The sequence below is a fragment of the Myxine glutinosa genome, chromosome 1 (genome assembly GCF_964187855.1).
Source record: "Myxine glutinosa chromosome 1, kmMyxGlut1.1, whole genome shotgun sequence".
NCBI classification, from domain to species: domain Eukaryota; kingdom Metazoa; phylum Chordata; class Myxini; order Myxiniformes; family Myxinidae; genus Myxine; species Myxine glutinosa.
The window spans coordinates 171,347,768-171,367,372 of record NC_136261.1 but is presented as its reverse complement, the minus strand read 5'-3'; the positions used below and the strand labels follow the sequence as shown (position 1 = coordinate 171,367,372).

General features: G+C 43.6%; 1 protein-coding gene across 3 annotated transcripts in view; it reads left to right on the top strand.

The window, feature by feature from the left end:
* ABCF1 (ATP binding cassette subfamily F member 1) overlaps positions 1–19,605 on the top strand; it is a 175,824-nt gene that overhangs the window by 48,352 nt on the left and 107,867 nt on the right. For all 3 annotated transcript variants that reach the window (XM_078780068.1, XM_078780061.1, XM_068122175.2), the window contains exons 18-21: positions 12,221–12,250; positions 13,256–13,333; positions 17,482–17,661; positions 17,765–17,821. In XM_078780068.1, the coding sequence (XP_078636194.1) occupies positions 12,221–12,250; positions 13,256–13,333; positions 17,482–17,661; positions 17,765–17,821 (345 nt within the window). The remainder of the gene's footprint in view (positions 1–12,220; positions 12,251–13,255; positions 13,334–17,481; positions 17,662–17,764; positions 17,822–19,605) is intronic.

Here is a 19,605-nt window from a genome sequence, read left to right as displayed (position 1 = left end):
ATCACCACTACCACTACAACTACCACTACTACAAGCTTTGTCTGGAATTTTGTGGACTAACAGACAAACAGACATACAGACAAGCTGGGATCAAAACATTACCTCCTTCCACCATTGAGTGTAGAGGTAAACATCATGGAAATTATATCATGCCCTAGATTTAATTCATGCTTACCCGTGTATTTGCTTCACTGGTTCACAAGGTCTTTTGCATACATGTAATTCAGACTCTCGTCTTCATTGCTGACCACACAATGTTCGCAACATATTAATGTACATTTGTGCCAAATTTGGTGCTTGTATCACAAAATGCACAATTCTTTTGAATATTTGGGCTAAGCCGCCCCACTATATCGGCCGGCCTCGAAGACCGAAATTGTGACGGTGTCACCCGAAAAATTTGAAATTACGAAATTTGAAAAAAATTGAAAAAAAAAATTACGGAATTTCAAGTGGCCCAATATCTGAAAATGTTCGCAACATATTAATGTACATTTGTGCCAAATTTGGTGCTTGTATCACAAAATGCACAACAGGTTTGCTATGCTGCTACACTATATACACCTTGCCTTTCCCTATCTACTGTATATCCCCAACACTAAACATTCATTTATACACCAACATACATTTTAACATGAGCAGTCCATGTTGTATTAATAGTCTTGTGGGCTTGTGGTGTTTTTTTTAATCCCTCCCCATAATTTTATTTTTGGCTCGCCATCACAGTTTCATGCTTCCCACCTAAAACAAAGTTGAAAGATGGGAAAGAGTTCCGCCAGGAATGACCCAATATCAAATTTAAGTCTATTCAAATCAAATTTAAGTCTTTAATTTAAGTCTGATGGTCTCCATGTTTTCAAAGTTAAGTCATTATTCACAATTGTATCTTGTCGAACTGTATTTATCTTTCGGTGTGTGAACCTATAGTGTGCCCCTTAGAAGTTTCTCGGTGTTTATCTTTCATAAATTAATTGTTCCTGTTTGCCGCATGTGAGGCCTTGCAGCCTCAGGCTTCCCCCGTCGAAGTTTCTCCCTTCCTTCGCTGTTTTTGCTAGGTTTTTTGATTTTTCCCTTCAACCCCAAACTTCACCGAACATCTACTCTTTGTCTAACGTTGTAGTCCTAACAGTGTTCATATGTTTTATACCTCTCCCACCTCCCCCCTAGCCCTCCCCCTAAAACATTTCTCCCGATGTCCCTGCTCTCAAATGTTGTGTTTGTGTCCTTCCCTCTCTCTCCCCATCTTGTCTACCGCTCCCCTTATTTTTTGTGTTTTATGTGTCAGTTTGACTTTTTGTGTGATTAATGTTAGCTTTTTCACGAGCCTCGATCTTGTATACAAAAAAAAAAAAAAGAAGTAAAATCTATTTTTCCCATTTTCACACCATGTGATCCTAAGTTCCCACCCCCTGGGGCATGAACCGGGGGTCAAATCCAAAACATTGTTGCATATTTCATGTGTCTCCCAATGTTGACTGCATACACAAAGTTTCATTTTAAATGTGCCCTTAATTGCATTTTTTGGTATTTAAGTTTTTGACTCCGTCCCACAAGCCCTGGTGTTGGGCTAGCGGCTAGGGTGCCAGCTTAGGATCCTAGGATCCTGGGTTCGAATCCCGGTCGATCGCTGAATTAACGCCAGGGGGGTTGACTCAGCCTGTCATCCTTCCGAGGTCGGCTAATTGAGTACCAGTTCACTGGTAATTCCCTGTTTGTCGTTAAAGGCGGCAAAAAGGGTTGGCGTCAGGAAGGGCATCCGGCCGTAAAACATTGCTTCAAAAAGGGGACCGAAAAACAACAACAACCACGGTTCCCGAAAAAGGCCAACCCCTGCTTTGCGGGGAATAATGGCCTCTAAAGGTGTTTTTTTTTTTTTTTTATTCCGTCCCACAGGGCATGGTCAACAATGGCATATCCTTGCACCTTCTTGCAATGTGTGGATCATAATTACCAAGTTTGAATTTCTGTCCATTTGTTTAAGAGATAGCTTGACATGCAGACGGAAAGACAGCATGGGGATAAGATGCTTGGCCATCGCCGTGTTGCGCTCTTTTCCACCCATTGGTTGGACAGCTTCCTGACTCTACCTGTAATTGTAACCTGAAAGCCCGTCCCCCACACAGCGAGAGACGCGGTTTTGCAATCACCTGTGTGTCTGTCCAAGTCGTAACTTTTTTTCATTTGAGCTTTTGTCATCAAATTTTCAACAGCTTTATTGTGAGAATATGGAGAAGATGAATTAATAATTTTGTCAAAGGGTCACAGTAGTAATTGTGCATCACCTAAAATCATCAATTTTCATCCAATTGACCTGAAATTTTAATTTACCATTTGAGCTTTGTCATCAAATTTTCAACATAGCTTTACAATGAGAATATTGAAAAGACAAATTGATAATTTTGTCAAAAGGTCAAATGTCAGCATCACATGAAATCGTCATTTTTCATCCAACTGACCGGAATGTTAACGAGTTTGCATATTGGGCCACTGAATTGATTCACCAACCAAAAGCTTTGAGGCAATTGGTTTTTTTAATTGAAAGGTCAAATGTCAAGGTTGCATAAAATCCTCATTTTTCATCTGATTGACTTAATTTGAGCAGGGTTTGCATATTGGGTCACTGAAATCTATTGCTTTTGAGTTCAAAAGGTCATGGTCACAGAGAGTTGTGAATTTTTTAAAAATTCTTTTTTAGCTGCTTTTCTCACGTTTAGCATACAGAAGAAGTCTGAATACAAAGTGGACGTGGACGGACTTTACATTTTCAGATACTTTCTATTTACTCTTGCCAGAGGAGAGGGTATTGCATTTGGGTCTGTCTGTTTGTTTGTCTGTTTTTGTCTGCACAGAACGTGAGTTTGCTTTTCTCTGCAACCGGTGCTCCAAGATTGACATGATATTTTCACCATAGGAGCGCTGTTGTAGAATTGAATAACGCTGATTATGACGTCATAGGTCATGTGGTATTGGTGCCATCTTGATAAAACGGGAAAACGTAGTACCTCTATCTCTGAAACCACTCCATGGAAAATATTGAAACATGAAAAGAACCACCTTTAGAGGCCATTTTTCCCCGCAGAGCAGGGGTTGGCCTTTTTTGGGCACCGTGGTCCCCTTTTTGAAGCAATGTTTTATGGCCGGATGCCCTTCCTGCCGCCAACCCTGTTAGTCGCCTCTTGCGACACACAGGGAATTACCAGTGAACTGGTACTCAATTTGCCGACCTCAGAAGGATGACAGGCTGAGTCAACCCCCCTGGTGTTCATTCAGCGATCAACCGGGATTCGAACCCAGGATCCTAGGATCCCAAGCCGGCACCCTAACCGCTAAGCCAACACCAGGCTGGATGTATTGAAATATGGATCATTATAAATTACTCCCCATGTGTAACAACATATACTCATGATTATGTCATTGGTGCCTTCATTATGACATCATAATTAGACAAATAGAACGCTTGATCTGATCTGTTTGAAAGTTCTTGAGTGTGACCTACTCAAAATTGTCTGCGAGAATTAAATTGATAATGTCATCAGTCACGTGGTTTGGGCAGTCATATTGGATTAAAAACGAAAACCTTCAAAAATCTTATTTTCGTTCATGTTTATCCGCACAAAACGTGACTTGTATTAATTACATTCGACCCTTTATAACCTGCAGAGCCTGGTGTTGGCTTAGCGGTTAGGGTGCCAGCTTGGGATCCTAGGATCCTGGGTTCAAATCCTGGTTGATCGCTGAATTAACACCAAGGGGTTGACTCTGCCTGCCATCCTTCCAAGGTCGGCAAATTGAGTACCAATTCACTGGTAATTCTCTGTGTGTTGCAAGAGGCGGCTAACAGGGTTGGCGGCAGGAAGGGCATCCAGCCGTAAAACATTGCCTCAAAAAGGGGACCACGGTGCCCCATAAAGGCCAACCTCCGCTCTGTGGGGAAAAATGGTCTCGAAAGGCGGTTGCCTTATAACCTATAGACCCTTTACGACCCCCAAGACCCCCTCAAACCAATACAACCCTGAGTCCCATTAAACCATCAAGACCCTGATGACCATGAAGACCTATAATACAAAACCACACATATCCTGGCAAGGATATGCAATCTCTGATTGCTTTTTCTCATTTCATTTGGGATTCTTTGGAAAGTCATTTATTACTCCATTTAATGAATATTATTGTGCTTATGGTCGACATTATGGATTATGAAATATTGATTATTACATTACCTTTCTACTTGTTGGTTTCACTCTTAAAACTAGATGGTATTCATAGAATACTTACCCTGTGCAGTCAACTTGGTGTGAGCCAGCTCTTCTGTTTTTGAACGTTTCATTTTCTTTTGATCCAATATGGCTGCCAGACGACGTGAGCGATGACATCATAAATTTATATTCTCTAAATAATTGTTGCATAGATCATGCTCAATACATTTCAAACTGATCAGACGAAGCGTTGTCCCTGTCAAATTATGACGTCATAATTATGGCACCAATGACGTCATCGTTAACAACACGTATTCCCAATATGGAGTTTTTTTGTTTTTTTTTGTTTTTTTTGGTATACTGAATCGAGGCTCGTGAAAGAGCTAACATTTATTTCACAAACAAATCAACCAGACAAACAAAATATACAAAAGAGGGAGCGGAAGCCAAGATGGGGAGAGAAGGGGGAAGCACACAACCACAACATTTGAGAGCAGGGAGTAGTGTGGGAGGGAGAGGGCTTGGGGGCAGGAGGCATGGGAAGGGGAGGGGGGGGGGGGGTGTATAAAACACATGGGGACCGAACTTAGCGGGGGTAGAAAAGATCAAGGTTTTGGATGGGGGAGGATAAGAGATGGTGGTGAACAGCTGTTTTAAAGACCCGGAGGGTAGAGTGGGATTGAAGAGAGAGAGGAAGTTTGTTCCAGAGGCGGGAGAAAAGAGGAATGAAGGAGTGAAGGTGAGCAGAAAGTCTTGATTTTGGCAGTTTAACCATAAGAGGGTTGCAGGCAGATCTTGTGCGACCTGTAGGAATATTTGGGGGGCAAGGCCAGAGAGGAGTCGGTAGAAGACGTAAAGACCACCAACCTGCCTGCGGTGAGTGAGTGAAAGGCCCTTGGAGTTAGCTTCATCGCGGGAGATTCCAATGATTCTGAACGCTTTGGTTTCAACAGCGTGAAGACGGGCTAGGTGTGAGGCAGGAGCACCAGACCAGAGGGGAGAGCAGTATTCCATAGAGCTGCGGATGAAAGCCTTGTATGTGGTGAGGAGCTCAGGTGTGTCAAGGAAGGACTTCACACGACGGAGGATGCCCAGTCGGCGACTGGCTTTGGAGGCCAGATTTGAAATGTGGTTTTCCCAGGAAAGATCATGGCAAATAGTGAGACCCAAAAGCTTGAGTGACAGAACTTCTTGGAGAGGATTATTCAGAAAGTGGATGGGAGGGTTTTCCAGTCGGTCTTTTCGGAGAGACATCGTAAGAGTGTGAGATTTATCAGGATTGAAAGACATGTTCCATTTGTTTGCCCAGTCTGTGATTTTGTCCAGGTCTGCAGAGAGTGAGGAGGCTGCAGTCTGCCGATCTGAGGGATGAGGAATGGAGCGACAGAGAGTAGAGTCGTCAGCAAAGAGATAGAGAGGATTTTCAAGAGAGTCAGAGAGATCATTGATGAAGACCAGGAAAAGCACAGGGCCCAGAACACTACCTTGGGGAACTCCAGCCTGAACAGGAAGAGGAGATGAGAGAAACCCATTCAGGGCCACACGTTGACTACGACCAGAGAGGAAGTCCGCCAGCCATGCGTGGAGATTTCCATGGATACCAAAGGAGGAGAGTTTGGTGAGCAGAGCAGGGTGCCAGACCGTATCGAAGGCACGTGAAATGTCAAGGGAGACAGCTCTAATTTCCTGTTTGGCATTGAGGACCTCCATCCATTGTTGAGAAAGCAGAAGCAGCATGTCCAGAGTAGAGTGACCAGGTCTGAAACCAAATTGATGATCAGAGATCAAGCCATTGGAGAAGAGGAAAGATTTCATATCTGAAGCAATGATGGATTCCATGACTTTGCTGATAATTGGGAGAAGGCTGATTGGTCTGTAGTTGCTGGGATCTGTTTTTGCACCTTTTTTGTGCAAAGCGGTGATGTTGGCTGATTTCCAAGCAGATGGCAGATGACCTTGAGCAAAGGAGAGGGTGAAGAGAACAGAAAGAGGGAGTGAAAGAGCGGAAGAACATGATTTTAGGACCCGTGGGCTGATGCCGTCAGGACCAGTTGCAGAATCAGAGTCGAGGGTTGACAGAAACTTTTCCACCTTGTCTGGAGGAAAGGACACAGAGTCCAGGAGCAGCTGGGTACGACTGGGTATGGTGGGTACAGAGAGGGATGGGTTTGGGACCCAAGATTTAGAGGCAAACACAGAGTTGAGGCATTCAGCTTTTTCACGTGCGGAGTCTGCCGTTAAGCCGTTTGAGGTGAGGGAGGGGATGGAGGGGGAACAAACACCAGAAACAGATTTGAGCAGACGCCACCAGGATTTGGAAGAGGGAGACAGACAAGAGAGTTCGGTCTTGAGAACGGTGAGATATTGTTTCCTGGCTCTCCTGAGGGTGGACACACACTTGTTTCGGGCTTTGTGAAAGGAAATGAGATTTCCTTCCGTTGGATTTGCTTTCCAGGAGACGAAAGCAAGTTGTTTCAGGGCAACAGCCTCACCACAAGATTCCGTGTACCATGGACGGGAGGAAGGGTATGACAACTGAAGACGAGATGGGATAAATCTGTGCATGAGAGAGAGCAATTTACTTTGAAAGAATTCCCAGGATGAGTTGATGTCAGAGGCGGTAGAGATGGGAGACCAGTCCAGATGATTGATGGCTGCTTGAAGACCGTGCCAGTTGGCCTGAGTGAAATGCCAGACTCGTCGACGCTGAGGAGGCTCTCTGAGAATGGTCAGAGAGATGTCCACTTTGACAAGCACATGATCAGATGAGCCGATTGGAGCAGAAGAAGAGCAGCAGACATTTTCAGGGAAGTTTGTCATAACCAAATCCAGAAGAGAAGATGCTCCGTTGACTGAGATCCGGGTCGGGAAATTGACAGATTGTGTCAGTCCCAGTGAGTCGCAGAAGTCCTTTGCTGAAGAGCCGTGGCTGGTGAGAGAGGTACCCACACCCAGCCAACTGGCATGGTGACAATTGAAATCACCACATATGAGGAAGAGAGAGTTGGGATGGGTAGATAGAAGTTGGTCCATATTATCAGACAGCGAGATGTAGATGGAGTCATCGCTGTTTGGTGGACGGTACAACACACATATGAACAAAAGGTGGGAGCGAAGGGGAAGCCGTAGCCAAAGGTATTCCTGGGGGTGAGGTGGAGAGAGGGCAGTGGAGGGCGAGTGAGGAAGAGAGTTTTTTATAAAGATAGCAACCCCACCTCCAGGACGAGGCTCAGGTCTATCATACCGGAGGAGGGAGTAACCTGGGAGAGATACCAAGGCATCAGAGACATCATGAAGGAGGAAAGTTTCTGTTAAGCAGATCACATCTGGTTTGTCAGAAGCAACCTGTATGGAGAGATCAGTCAAGTTTGACCGGAGGCCCCGGATGTTTGAGGTCCATACCGTTAATGAAGAGGAAGAGGAAGGGGGAGCATCGGGTCCAGAACAGGGGGGGGGGGGGAGGGGTAGGGTAAGATGTGGAAGAGGAGGAAGAGGTAGGGAGAGCTGTTGAAGGTGTGTCAGAGATTTCAGAGATTTCAGAATAGCTTGGAGAAAGGGAAGAATGGGGTGGACAAAATGTTTGATGGAGATTGGGTGAGGCACAGTGAGGTGTTATTTGAGGAGGGGGAAGAGCAAGGCAGAAGGTTGGGGGAGATGAAGGTGAAAGTTGGAAGGGGGAAGAAGCAGGGAGGATGCTTTGAGGAGGGGTGAGAGGGGAGTCTAGTAGGGGAGGAGCGAGGGAGAGTCTCGGAGGGGAGGGGTGTGGGGGGAGTTTAGGAGGGAGGGGAGGGAAGGGAAGGGGCAAGGGGGAAGATTTGAAAGAGATGGGTGATGGGGAAGATTTGGAGGGGAGGGGCAAGGGGGAATATTTGAAAGAGATGGGTGATGGGGAAGATTTGGAGGGGAGGGGCAAGGGGGTGGATTTGGAGGGGAGGGGTGATGGGCAAGTTTTGAAGGGGAGGGATGATGGGGAAGTTTTTGAGGGAAGGGGTGATGGGGAAGATTTGGAGGGGAGGGGTGAGATTGGATTTTAGAAAGTGTACGATTCATGGGAAACGAACATTTTTTGCAAAATGAGTTTGAGACCTTCGAGTCAAAAATACGTTTGAGGACACTGAAGGAGGGGTGGAGTTCTGGATAGTTTAGGGAATGTAGAAAGGAGGAACTGTAAGAGATGGTATTATATATATTTTTTGGAATGAATAGATTTGGTGAGCAAGACGAAAGCATCCTTTTGTAGGAAAAGAAGAAAAGGGTGTTATAATATATGAGAGAAAATAGTTGTTCAGGGGAGAGATTATACATTTATAACCACGTGATCGCGTACGAAGAACGAACGAACATATAAGAACAACAAATAATGCAACCTACACATACACGGATTATTCTTACGAGTCCTTACGGATCGCCAACTCGTAGTCAATCACAAGCATCCGTAAATAACTCGCTGGTATCCGTAGATAACTCGTCACAACTCGCAACAACTTTTGACATGTCAAAAATCATCTTCCGTTATTTACGGATGCTTGCGATTGACTACGATTTGGCGATCCGTAAGGACTCGTAAGAATAATCCGTGTATGTGAAGGCACCCTTAACGAATAAGACCTGGGAAGGAAATATTTTTTTGGGGTTTTTTTTTTTTTTTTTGTGAGCAGAGATATTAAACAAGGAGGTTCGGGGTGAACGACTGGGACGAAACAGTGAACGAAAATAATTGCAGCGGATTCGACGAATCACTAAGAGAAAAACAAAACCACAACGTCGGAGTCGGTACGGTAGCCAAGCCTACGAGAACTAGGCCGCAGAATACTCGATACGCATTCACCGACGATTGTGTATACATGTACGAAAAATTAGCACCGAAAATTTCCAAAAGATACGCTATAGGTACATACACCGAAAGATAGATACAGTCTCGACAAAAACACAATTGAGAAAAATCACTTAGCTTCGAAAGCGTGAGCGCATGGGTCAGCTTCGAAAAGACGTGACCTCGCCGTTTGGGGAATTTGGAGATTAAAAAAAAAATCAATTTTACAATGAGCCACGTTTCAATTTTTTCCATTGAGCGGTTTTGGAGATATCGAGGTGCAACGTTTTTTGCTTTTTCCAAGATGGCACCTGTAACACATGACCTATGACGTCATGATTATCATTAAAATATTCTAAAGCAGGAGGCGCTCCTATGGTGAAAATTTAGTGTCAATCGGACCAAGAATTGCAGAGAAAAAAAATTCAATCTGATCGAATCAAGCATTGTACTTGTCGAATTATGACGTCATAATTAAAGTACGGATGACATCATTAACATATCTTATTCCCCAAGTGGAGTACTTGACAATGAGCCATTTTTCCGTTTTTTCCCATGGAGCGGTTTCGGAGATATAGAGGCGCAACCTTTTTTCGATTTTTTTTCCAGGATGGTACCTGTACCACGTGACATATGACGTCATAATTACCATTTTAAAAATTCCACAGGAGGAGCCGCTCATATTCTGAAAATTTCGTGCCAATCGGACTAACAGTTGCAGAGGAAAATTTTTTTTTCATACTGATCAGATCAAGCATTGTACTTGTCGAATTATGGCGTCATAATTAAGGCACCGATGACATCATCATCAACATATCTTATTCCCCATGGTGAGTGACAATGAGCCATGTTTCCATTTTTTCCATTGAGCGGTTTGGGAGAGATAGCGGTGTAACGTTTTTCCAAGATGGTGCCTGTACCACGTGACCTATGACGTCATAATATTCACTAAAACATTCTACAGGAGGATTCCCTCCTATGGTGAAAATGTCATGTCAATCGGACCAACGGTTGCCGAGAAAATTAATTTTAAAAATGCAGGCACGACACACACTTTACTTTACTGAAATGCAGACACGTGCACACGTAACTGAATGCTTAACCCCGCTTTTCGCTTCGCGAACGCAGGGTAACAACACCAAGGGCACATCGGTGTCTTTATTTATTTTCTGTTGTGATGCCCAACGGGTTATTGGTGCACTATATGCGGTGCCCTGAAGTCGATACATAACAATGTGCATCAGCAAGAACATAATTATTTTAGGGTCGTTTATTGACACCATCAGGCTGCTCATGGTCACTTTAGAGTTACAATTCCATGGAGTTTCCGCATAATCTCGCGTGATTGTGAGTTGGACAGGCGACCGTGATGGGCCATGACCTGCACGAGCCATGCTGTTGCTGTTTCATTTGTGGTTTCTGTGAAGTCAGTGATATTCATGAGGGGAAATAGTTAAATATTCTGCTGTTTTGATGAGGTAATGAAGAAATATGTAATGATAGATGTCGGAATGCAGACCAGCAACTCTAACACGATACACATGTAAATATACATGTATATGTGCAATTTTGCCCCGATTTCCTTCAGGCGAATATTCATAATAGTCACTGTTAGAAATGGGGTTACCCATGTTATGTATCAAATAATGGCTACGATTGGGTCACAAGGGTGTCTGGGGCAAGATCGCACATCACACTGGAAGCTATGGCTGGGAGAAATCACGTATGAGGCCTCAAGATACAATATATAAACAATCCATACACTGTCCACATATAATCTGATAGCTCGAAGAATCGGAGAGGCAATGGGATATATCATTCAGGCATAAAAACTCACTTGAGCATCTTTATTCGCTCAGCATGGAATTCCTTGAAGATGTCTGGTTCACCCCCATCCCTCTCCACTCCCCCCCCCCCCCCCCCCAATTTCTTTCATTTAAGTTTTAAATAACAGTTGTAACTTTTTGAAATGGTAATCATATGTTGGACAGAATTGACTGAATACTTTGTGGTTGTCATAACATTTACTTCCTGTACGTGTGTTCCACGAAACGCCACAATAACCTATTTATGCACCTCAAGATGGAGATCGTCCAAAGTGGAAAACCCACTTTGGGAGGGGAGCAATTGAAGTTGCTACAACATCCATTGCGTGACCCTTAATCCCCCTTGCAAATTTGGTTGTGATTGGATAAGTAATGGCTGAATGTACAACAGACAGACAGCAAATTGTGTATTTAGTATGATGATCAGTATTAGGATTAGCCTTTGCTTTACTCTCTGATAAAAACACGTCACACCTTGAACTCTCATTGTTATTCACATAAATTGTGTTCCAATGCTGACTAACAACAAACCTGCTCCTGTCAAATCCGCTCTTGTCATTCAACTTTTCTTCGTGCTTTCCATAATCATTCTTTTCAACCTGGTGGCAATGTCTGATTGTCTGTCTTCATTTGACAAGTGGGGATTCCAAAGAGCTTGCGAAGCTACGAATGAACTGCTTGTGGTGAAGCTCGTGCATATTAACTACAATTGCCATCACGATACCAATTAGCGGTACTGATGAGATTTGCAATTTGCTTTACATTATAGTTTATTCTTCCTTGATATCATATGTTCCTTTACAAGGAAAGTCAATGCAGCAGGATGCCATTCAGCCCATCAAGCCTGTGCAATAATAATAATCAAAGGTTTATTTCAAATCAAATTTCATCATGGCTGAATGAAGGTAAATCCATATCGATGAACAACACAGAGAAATTACTTCCGAGGTCTGATTGTGTTCACCTTTTACACCTCCGCTGTGGACATCGCCCACAGCTTGTGCAGTACAATCATGGACTCGACGACACCACTAATGACACCTGCAACCTCTGCCACACCACCCCACACACAACAAAACACATTATGGGAACTGCGTGCTCAGGGCTAATCAACAATAACTATGTGTTATAAAATATATATTTTTTCACGTGTTTCACTTCATTTTACATCCTCGATGAGACACAGAGAGACGTGCAACATGTTTGTGAAGTACAACATGCTGTCTTTTGATTATTCCCGTGAGTGAAGCGATGGGTATGCCCGCCGAGTGATTATAAAATGAGAGTTTATTTATGATATTAATGGGCATAAATGAAGTAGCTGTGCAAACTGAGTATGTCCTGTGAAAACTTACAGCATATATTGTTTACTTTTGCATCCTCAGGAATCAAGAGATGAAAATGAGAAACCGCAGGTGAGAGTGAAAGCAACAATGGGTAAAGTAACATCTATTACAAAAATACCTGTCACCTCTTACAAAACCAAAGTCGTGTCGTGTCTTTGCCTTTATTCATTTGTTTATTTATTTATTTGTTTTTGTGTGCATAGTCGAGGCTTGTGGAAGAGCTTAATTATGGCTTTCAGTTTTGTACACAAAGTATTATTTTCGTTTCTTTGTTTTTCAAATCGACTCGTCGATCGATGAATGAAGGAAAGAAAAATGCGAAATTAGCTAATTTGACTTGTACTTCACATCGACTTCTATGCTGAAAAATACGGTCATTCCTAATTCCAGCACAAAATTAGCGGTTCGCATTGGCGGCACAAGAATAAATACGTGATAATAAAATGTATAAGTTTATCCGCCATGGATTATAAGGTGCTGGCATTTCAGCTTTACTCATGTTGGGAGCAAACGAGAGACTGGAAAATGGGAAATGGATGATATGGGGATAACTGAAATACTGTAGATAGCTGAAATTATATTGTCAGAGTAGAATGCAAAACTACCCATTTGATATTCATCACAGCATACCTTGAACGATATCAACAACAAAGTGATATTGTTATAAAATTATATTTATCTCAGAAATATAATGTCATGACAATGGAATAGAAAAGGGAAAAGAAAGAGAAAGAAAGGGTGGTGTAGGAGGAGGAGGATGAGAAAAAGACAAATATACAGTAAATTATGTATCATATAGATTTTACAGATAGAGAGTGAAATTCCTCGGTTTGAGTTTGCATAAATTGTATGATTCGTTCCATTTGAGATGAACCCTTTAAATTTGCGAAATATTGTTTTGATCTCTTTTATTCGTTATCCTTTTTGACAAATCCTTGCGCTGCTGCAGCTGTCAATGTGGCAAAAATTACCTAGTTCCTATAAAGAATAATTTCACTTGTTCGAATGGGAGAACTCTTTGCTCCTGTTTTGGAGGCTTGTTTTTGATGTTTTCCTTATTTTCTGAATGAACAGGAGATTGATGCTCAATACACAGAAGAAAATGTAAACTATAAGAAGAGCAAAAGCAAAACACAAACAAATGAGAAAAAGGTATGTGGTCTATACAACACAACAACAACATGCATTTTAAAGGCCATTTTCCTTGCTAGAGCGGGGGTTAGCCTTGCGGTCCCCATGACAATCTTCTCCATTTTGCCCTATTTTCTGCATCTCTCCTTGTTAACCCCCTTGCCCGCATTTCTTCTTCCACCATCTTTAGCCAAGTCTTTCTCGGTCTTCCCCGTCCTCTACTTCCTTCTACATTCATTTCCATCACTCTTCTCAACCAGTCACTTTCATCCTTCCTCAACACATGACCAAACCATCTCAACCTGTTCCTCTTCACAGCATCAATCACAGGCTCTATTCCCATCATCTTTCGCAATTCATCATTTGTCTTCCTCTCTCTCAACGATACTCCGCACATCCGTCGAACCATTCGCATTTCCACCCTTTCCAACCTTCGTTGCTGCTCTACGTTCATTACCCATGTCTCGCTCCCATAAATCATAACACATCTCACACATGCAGCATACACCTTTCCCTTCAGCTTCAACGACACTCCCCGCATCATCAGCACGCCACTCAGTTCCCGAAACTTCTTCCATGCACATCTCACTCGAGCAACCGTTGCCGAGTCTGATCCACCTTCTCCATTCAGCATGTCTCCGAGGTAGCAAAATGTTTTCACACCTTCCAGCTTCATGCCGTCTCCAAGATCCAACTCAACATCTCCTCCATCTGCAGCTCCCTCTGTGCACACCTTACACTTGAATGTAGCTGCCACACTGGTTAATGACCCTCTCTGACCACTACATTTTTGATGAACCCACTCAGCGCACATTGTACATTGAATGGAGTTCACTCCGACACCCTTCCTACACACAGCACAGGGCCACTTCCCAGTTCTTTCCACCTCACCACATGCTTTACCACTTGCCATCATCTTCGTCTTTCCGATATTCACCTTCAGACCTTTTGTCTCCATACATTCCTTCCACGTGTTCATCTTTTCCTTCAGTCCATCCATACTTTCCGCAATCAACACCAGATCATCTGCATACAACAACTCCCACGGTAAACCCTCCTTTACGTTCTGAGCCAGCACCTCCATCACAGCTACAAATAGTAGTGGACTTAGTACCGACCCCTGATGCACTCCCACCTTCACCTCAAACTCACCACTGTTCCCGTCCTTCGTCCTTACAGCTGTGCACGCTCTTTTGTACATTGCCATCACTACTCTGATCAACCATTCCTCCACTCCTAACTTCCTCAATGCCCATGTCAATACTTTGCGTGGTACCCTATCGAATGCTTTCTCCAGATCAACAAACCCAAGAAACAACTTCTTCCTCTTCTCCATGTACTTCTCCTGCAACTGCCTCACAATGAAAAGCGCGTCTGTCGTTCCTCTTCCTGCCATGAATCCAAACTGCATTTCGTCGATCTTCACTTTCTTCCTTATCCTCCTCTCCAACACCCTTTCCAATACCTTCATTCCATGCTCCAATAACTTTATCGCTCGGTACGAGCCACACTCCAGAGGGTCACCTTTCCCCTTGTATAGAGGGACGAGGGTACTCAGTTCCCAATCCACTGGAATGCGGCCTTCTTTCACCACCAGATTACAGATCTCTGTCATTCTCTTCACACCCCAACTTCCTGCTGCCTTCAACATATCTCCCACAACTCCCGTCGGCCCTCCCGCTTTTCTACCCTTCATTGCTTTTATCGCTTCCTCAACTTCCTTCTCAGTTATCTTCTCTGCCGGTCCTAAAACTGGGTTACTCTCTATGTTGCCATCCCATTCATTCTCTGTATTCAACAGCATTTCCATATATCTTTTCCATCTTCCTTTAATTCCATCTGGGTCGACAACCATTTGTCCCACTTCATCCTTCAAGCAACTCACCCCCATCACATCACACCTCTCTTTCGCTATCTGCTTTGCAATCCTGAATACCGCTCTCTGACCCTCTTCCGAATCCAAGCGTTCTCCAAACATTTTCCTACATGCCTCCTGCGCCTTTGCTACCTCTTTCTTTGCAGCCTTCCTGGCTGCCTTATAACTTTCATGCTCTGCTGTTTCTGCTCCCGTACCCTTCGCCTTCTGCCACTCCTTGAACTTCTTCCTCTTCTCGTCAATCCTCTTTCCAACTTCATCATCCCACCACCATGTTTCCGAGTGCCTCGGTGGTCCTTTTGTCCATCCACATACCTCACCAACGGCTCCCAACAGACTAGCTTTCATTGACATCCAACCACTTTCAAGCTCAACCACATCATCCTCGACCCTACTCAGCCTCTCTTTTAATGCCTCCCTTACTGTCACCTCTTTCAACCTCCACACCTTCATTCTCGGTTGGTACTTCACCCGCCGAGCTCTCCTCGCACCTTTCACCCTTACGTCGCAGACAACCAAGTGGTGCTGTGAAACAGCCTCCTCCCCCGGGATCACCTTTGTGTCCCGGAGGTGCCCCCTATCTCGCCTACGCACCATCAGGTAGTCAACGGTTGTCGTCGACCCACCTGACGTGTATGTAACAAGCTTATTATCCTCTTTCTGGAACTGAGTATTACAAATCAACAAATCAACTCCATCAGCAAACTCCAAAATCCTTTCACCTTCTCCATTTCTCACACCATATCCGTAACCCCCATGAACTCCCTCAAAACCATCAATACTCCTTCCCACATGTCCATTTAGGTCTCCTCCTACCACAACAACTTCCTCATCTTACACGTTTTCCATCAGCTTCTCTAACGCACACCAGAACTTGTCCTTTTCCTCATCGCTTCGACCAACCTGCGGAGCATATCCCGAGATGACGTTCACCAAGAGCTTTCCAATCATCATTTTCACCATCATCAACCTATCACTCACTCTAGTCACACTCACCACACTGTCTACAAACTCCTCAGAAAACAGGATACCAACACCATTCACGCCCTCCGGGCACCCTTGCCACACAAACTTGTATTTCTGTCCCTGCCTACCCTTCACCATTCTCACACCACTTCCCTTACATCTCGTCTCTTGCACACAACATATGTCCACTCTTCTTCTGATCAATACTTCCACCACTTCTCCTGATCTCCCTGTCATTGTAGTCCCAAACCTCAGAAACCGATCTCCACTTCGGGCTGCACCCTGCCCATATGTAGTTGTAATTGTCATGGTTCTCTTTTTGAGGCAATGTTTTTATGGCCGGATGCCCTTCCTGACGCCAACCCTCTTAGTCGTCTTTTACGACACGCAGGGATACGGTGTACCTATTCTTATCCAGGGTACACACCGGGAAACGTTTAAAACATGGAAATTCTGGGGGGTGGGGGGGGGGGGTGTCAAGGGAAAGATAAAATGAAAATAAACCCCTTCAGCTGGCACTTAGCTGGTACTTTCAGGAGCTTGGCGGTTGTTGAAACTGTGGTAGCCACTCATGCGGGAAGTGGTCCAAAATGGCGGTGTCGAACACCGCGCGTCGAAGACACAACAAGCGTGAGGCGAGCAGATTAGACGGCCTCCTTTCGATTCTCTACCGTCAAGTCCAAATGCGGCCTTCAGCTTCCAAGAGCCCAGCAGTTGTCCAATACCTCGTGTGGGGAAATGTGGTATCTGTCCGTCGTCTTGTCCACCATCCACACGCGGCTCCAAGCTCCGGCCTGAGGAAGCCCTCCATCCGCCCGCACGCTTCGCCAGGCCCCGATGCTTTTATCTGGTCTATGTATTCTATTATTATTTTCCCAAACCTCCATCCCTCTCCCCCCCCCCCCCCCCAACGCCTCCCCCACCCCCATTGTAACCTTATTTCGATTTTTGATTGGTGGGGTAGGGGGGAGGAAGGGGAGGATATCCAGCCTTTGTTGATTGAAATTGAATAAACCTTGCCTTTGTTATCCATATGTTGAGTATCAAGCTTTGGAACAATTTTATGAAGTGTTTAATATATAGATTCAACATATAATACATTTTGCATGCACAAGTGTAGGCTCATGGAGTTGAGAACAGCGAAAAATAGGAACAAGCGGTCAAACACACAATGCACATGCACAGCAGTAACGGAAGGCTGGAAGGGAAGGGCTTCCTCCAAATTAAATGAAGTCTGAACTGCGACCTCAAGAGATCACTGTCAGCCCACTTGGGGGGGGGGGGGGGGGGGGCAATTAATTTTGATCTTTGTTATATTTTTTCTCAGCATACAAACAGGTTTGATACTTCGGAGTTCAACAATGAAGATCGTGGTAGTGAAAACACGAGTTCTGAAGAAGAGATTCCTTTAAAATTGCCACCTGCTTCAGAAAGGAAAGCGACAAAACAAGAAAAAGAAGGAAAAGGAAGAGGGGAAAAATGTGAACAAGTTACACAAGAAATTAAGGTGTGTGTGTGTGTGTGTGTGTGTGTGTGTGTGTGTGTGTTTAAATTTCTGGCAGATTGTCGTGTTTCCCAATATATGATTACTTATTTTTCATCGGTTGCAGGTGGATAAAACATCTACTTTGCTCACCCGTAAAGAAAAGAAAAAACAACAAAAGCAGGTGAGTTTCTAAATCTACCTGTCACTCTCGCGTACAACGAGTTGCAGAAAAGGGAATTATATACACCTTGCCTTTCCCTATCTATAACCCCAACACTAAACATTCATTTATACCCCAACATACATTTTAACATGAGAAGTCCATGTTGTATTAATAGTCTTGTGGGCTTGTGGTGTTTTTTTAAATCCCTCCCCATAATTTTATTTTTGGATCGCCATCACAAAGTTTCCCCACCTAAAACAAAGTTGAAAGATGGGAAAAAGTTCCGCCAGGAATGACCCAATGTCAAATTTAAGTCTATTCAAATGAAATTTAAGTCTTTGATTTAAGTCTGACGGTCTCCACGTTTTCAAAGTTGTCATTATTCACAATTGTATCTTGTTGAACTGTATTTATCTTTCGGTGTGTGAACCTATAGTGTGCCCCTTGGAAGTTTCTCGGTGTTTATCTTTCATAAATTAATTGTTCCTGTTTGCCGCATGTGAGGCCTTGCAGCCTCAGGCTTCCCCCGTCGAAGTTTCTCCCTTCCTTCGCTGTTTTTGCTAGGTTTTTTGATTTTTCCCTTCTACCCCAAACTTCACCGAACATCTACTCTTTGTCTAACGTTGTAGTCCTTACAGTGTTCATATGTTTTATACCTCTCCCACCTCCCCCCTAGCCCTCCCCCTAAAACATTTCTCCCGATGTCCCTGCTCTCAAATGTTGTTTGTGTCCTTCCCCCTCTCTCCCCATCTTGTCTACCGCTCCCATTATTTTTTGTGTTTTATGTGTCAGTTTGACCTTTTGTGTGATTAATGTTAGCTCTTTCACGAGCCTCGATCTTGTATACAAAAAAAAAAAAAAGAAGTAAAATCTATTTTTCCCATTTTCACACGTGATCCTAAGTTCCCACCCCCTGGGGCATGAACCGGGGTCAAATCCAAAACATTGTTGCATATTTCATGTGTCTCCCAATGTTGACTGCATACACAAAGTTTCATTTTAAATGTGCCCTTAATTGCATTTTTTGGTATTTAACTTTTTGACTCCGTCCCACAGGGCATGGTCAACAATGGCATATCCTTGCAATGTGTGGATCATAATTACCAAGTTTGAATTTCTGTCCATTTGTTTAAGAGATAGCTTGACATGCAGACGGAAAGACAGCATGGGGAAAAGATGCTTGGCCATCGCCGTGTTGCGCTCTTTTCCACCCATTGGTTGGACAGCTTCCTGACTCTACCTGTAATTGTAACCTGAAAGCCCATCCCCCACACAGCGAGAGACGCGGTTTTGCAATCACCTGTGTGTCTGTCCAAGTCGTAACTTTTTTTCATTTGAGCTTTTGTCATCAAATTTTCAACAAAGCTTTATTGTGAGCATATGGAGAAGATGAATTAATAATTTTGTCAAAGGGTCACAGTAGTAATTGTGCATCACCTAAAATCATCAATTTTCATCCAATTGACCTGAAATTTTAATTTACCATTTGAGCTTTGTCATCAAATTTTCAACATAGCTTTACAATGAGAATATTGAAAAGACAAATTGATAATTTTGTCAAAAGGTCAAATGTCAGCATCACATAAAATGGTCATTTTTCATCCAACTGACCAGAATGATAACGAGTTTGCATATTGGGCCACTGAGTTGATTCACCAACCAAAAGCTTTGAGGCAATTGTTTTTTTTAATTGAAAGGTCAAATGTCAAGGTTGCATAAAATCCTCATTTTTCATCTGATTGACTTAATTTGAGCAGGGTTTGCATATTGGGTCACTGAAATCTATTGCTTTTGAGTTCAAA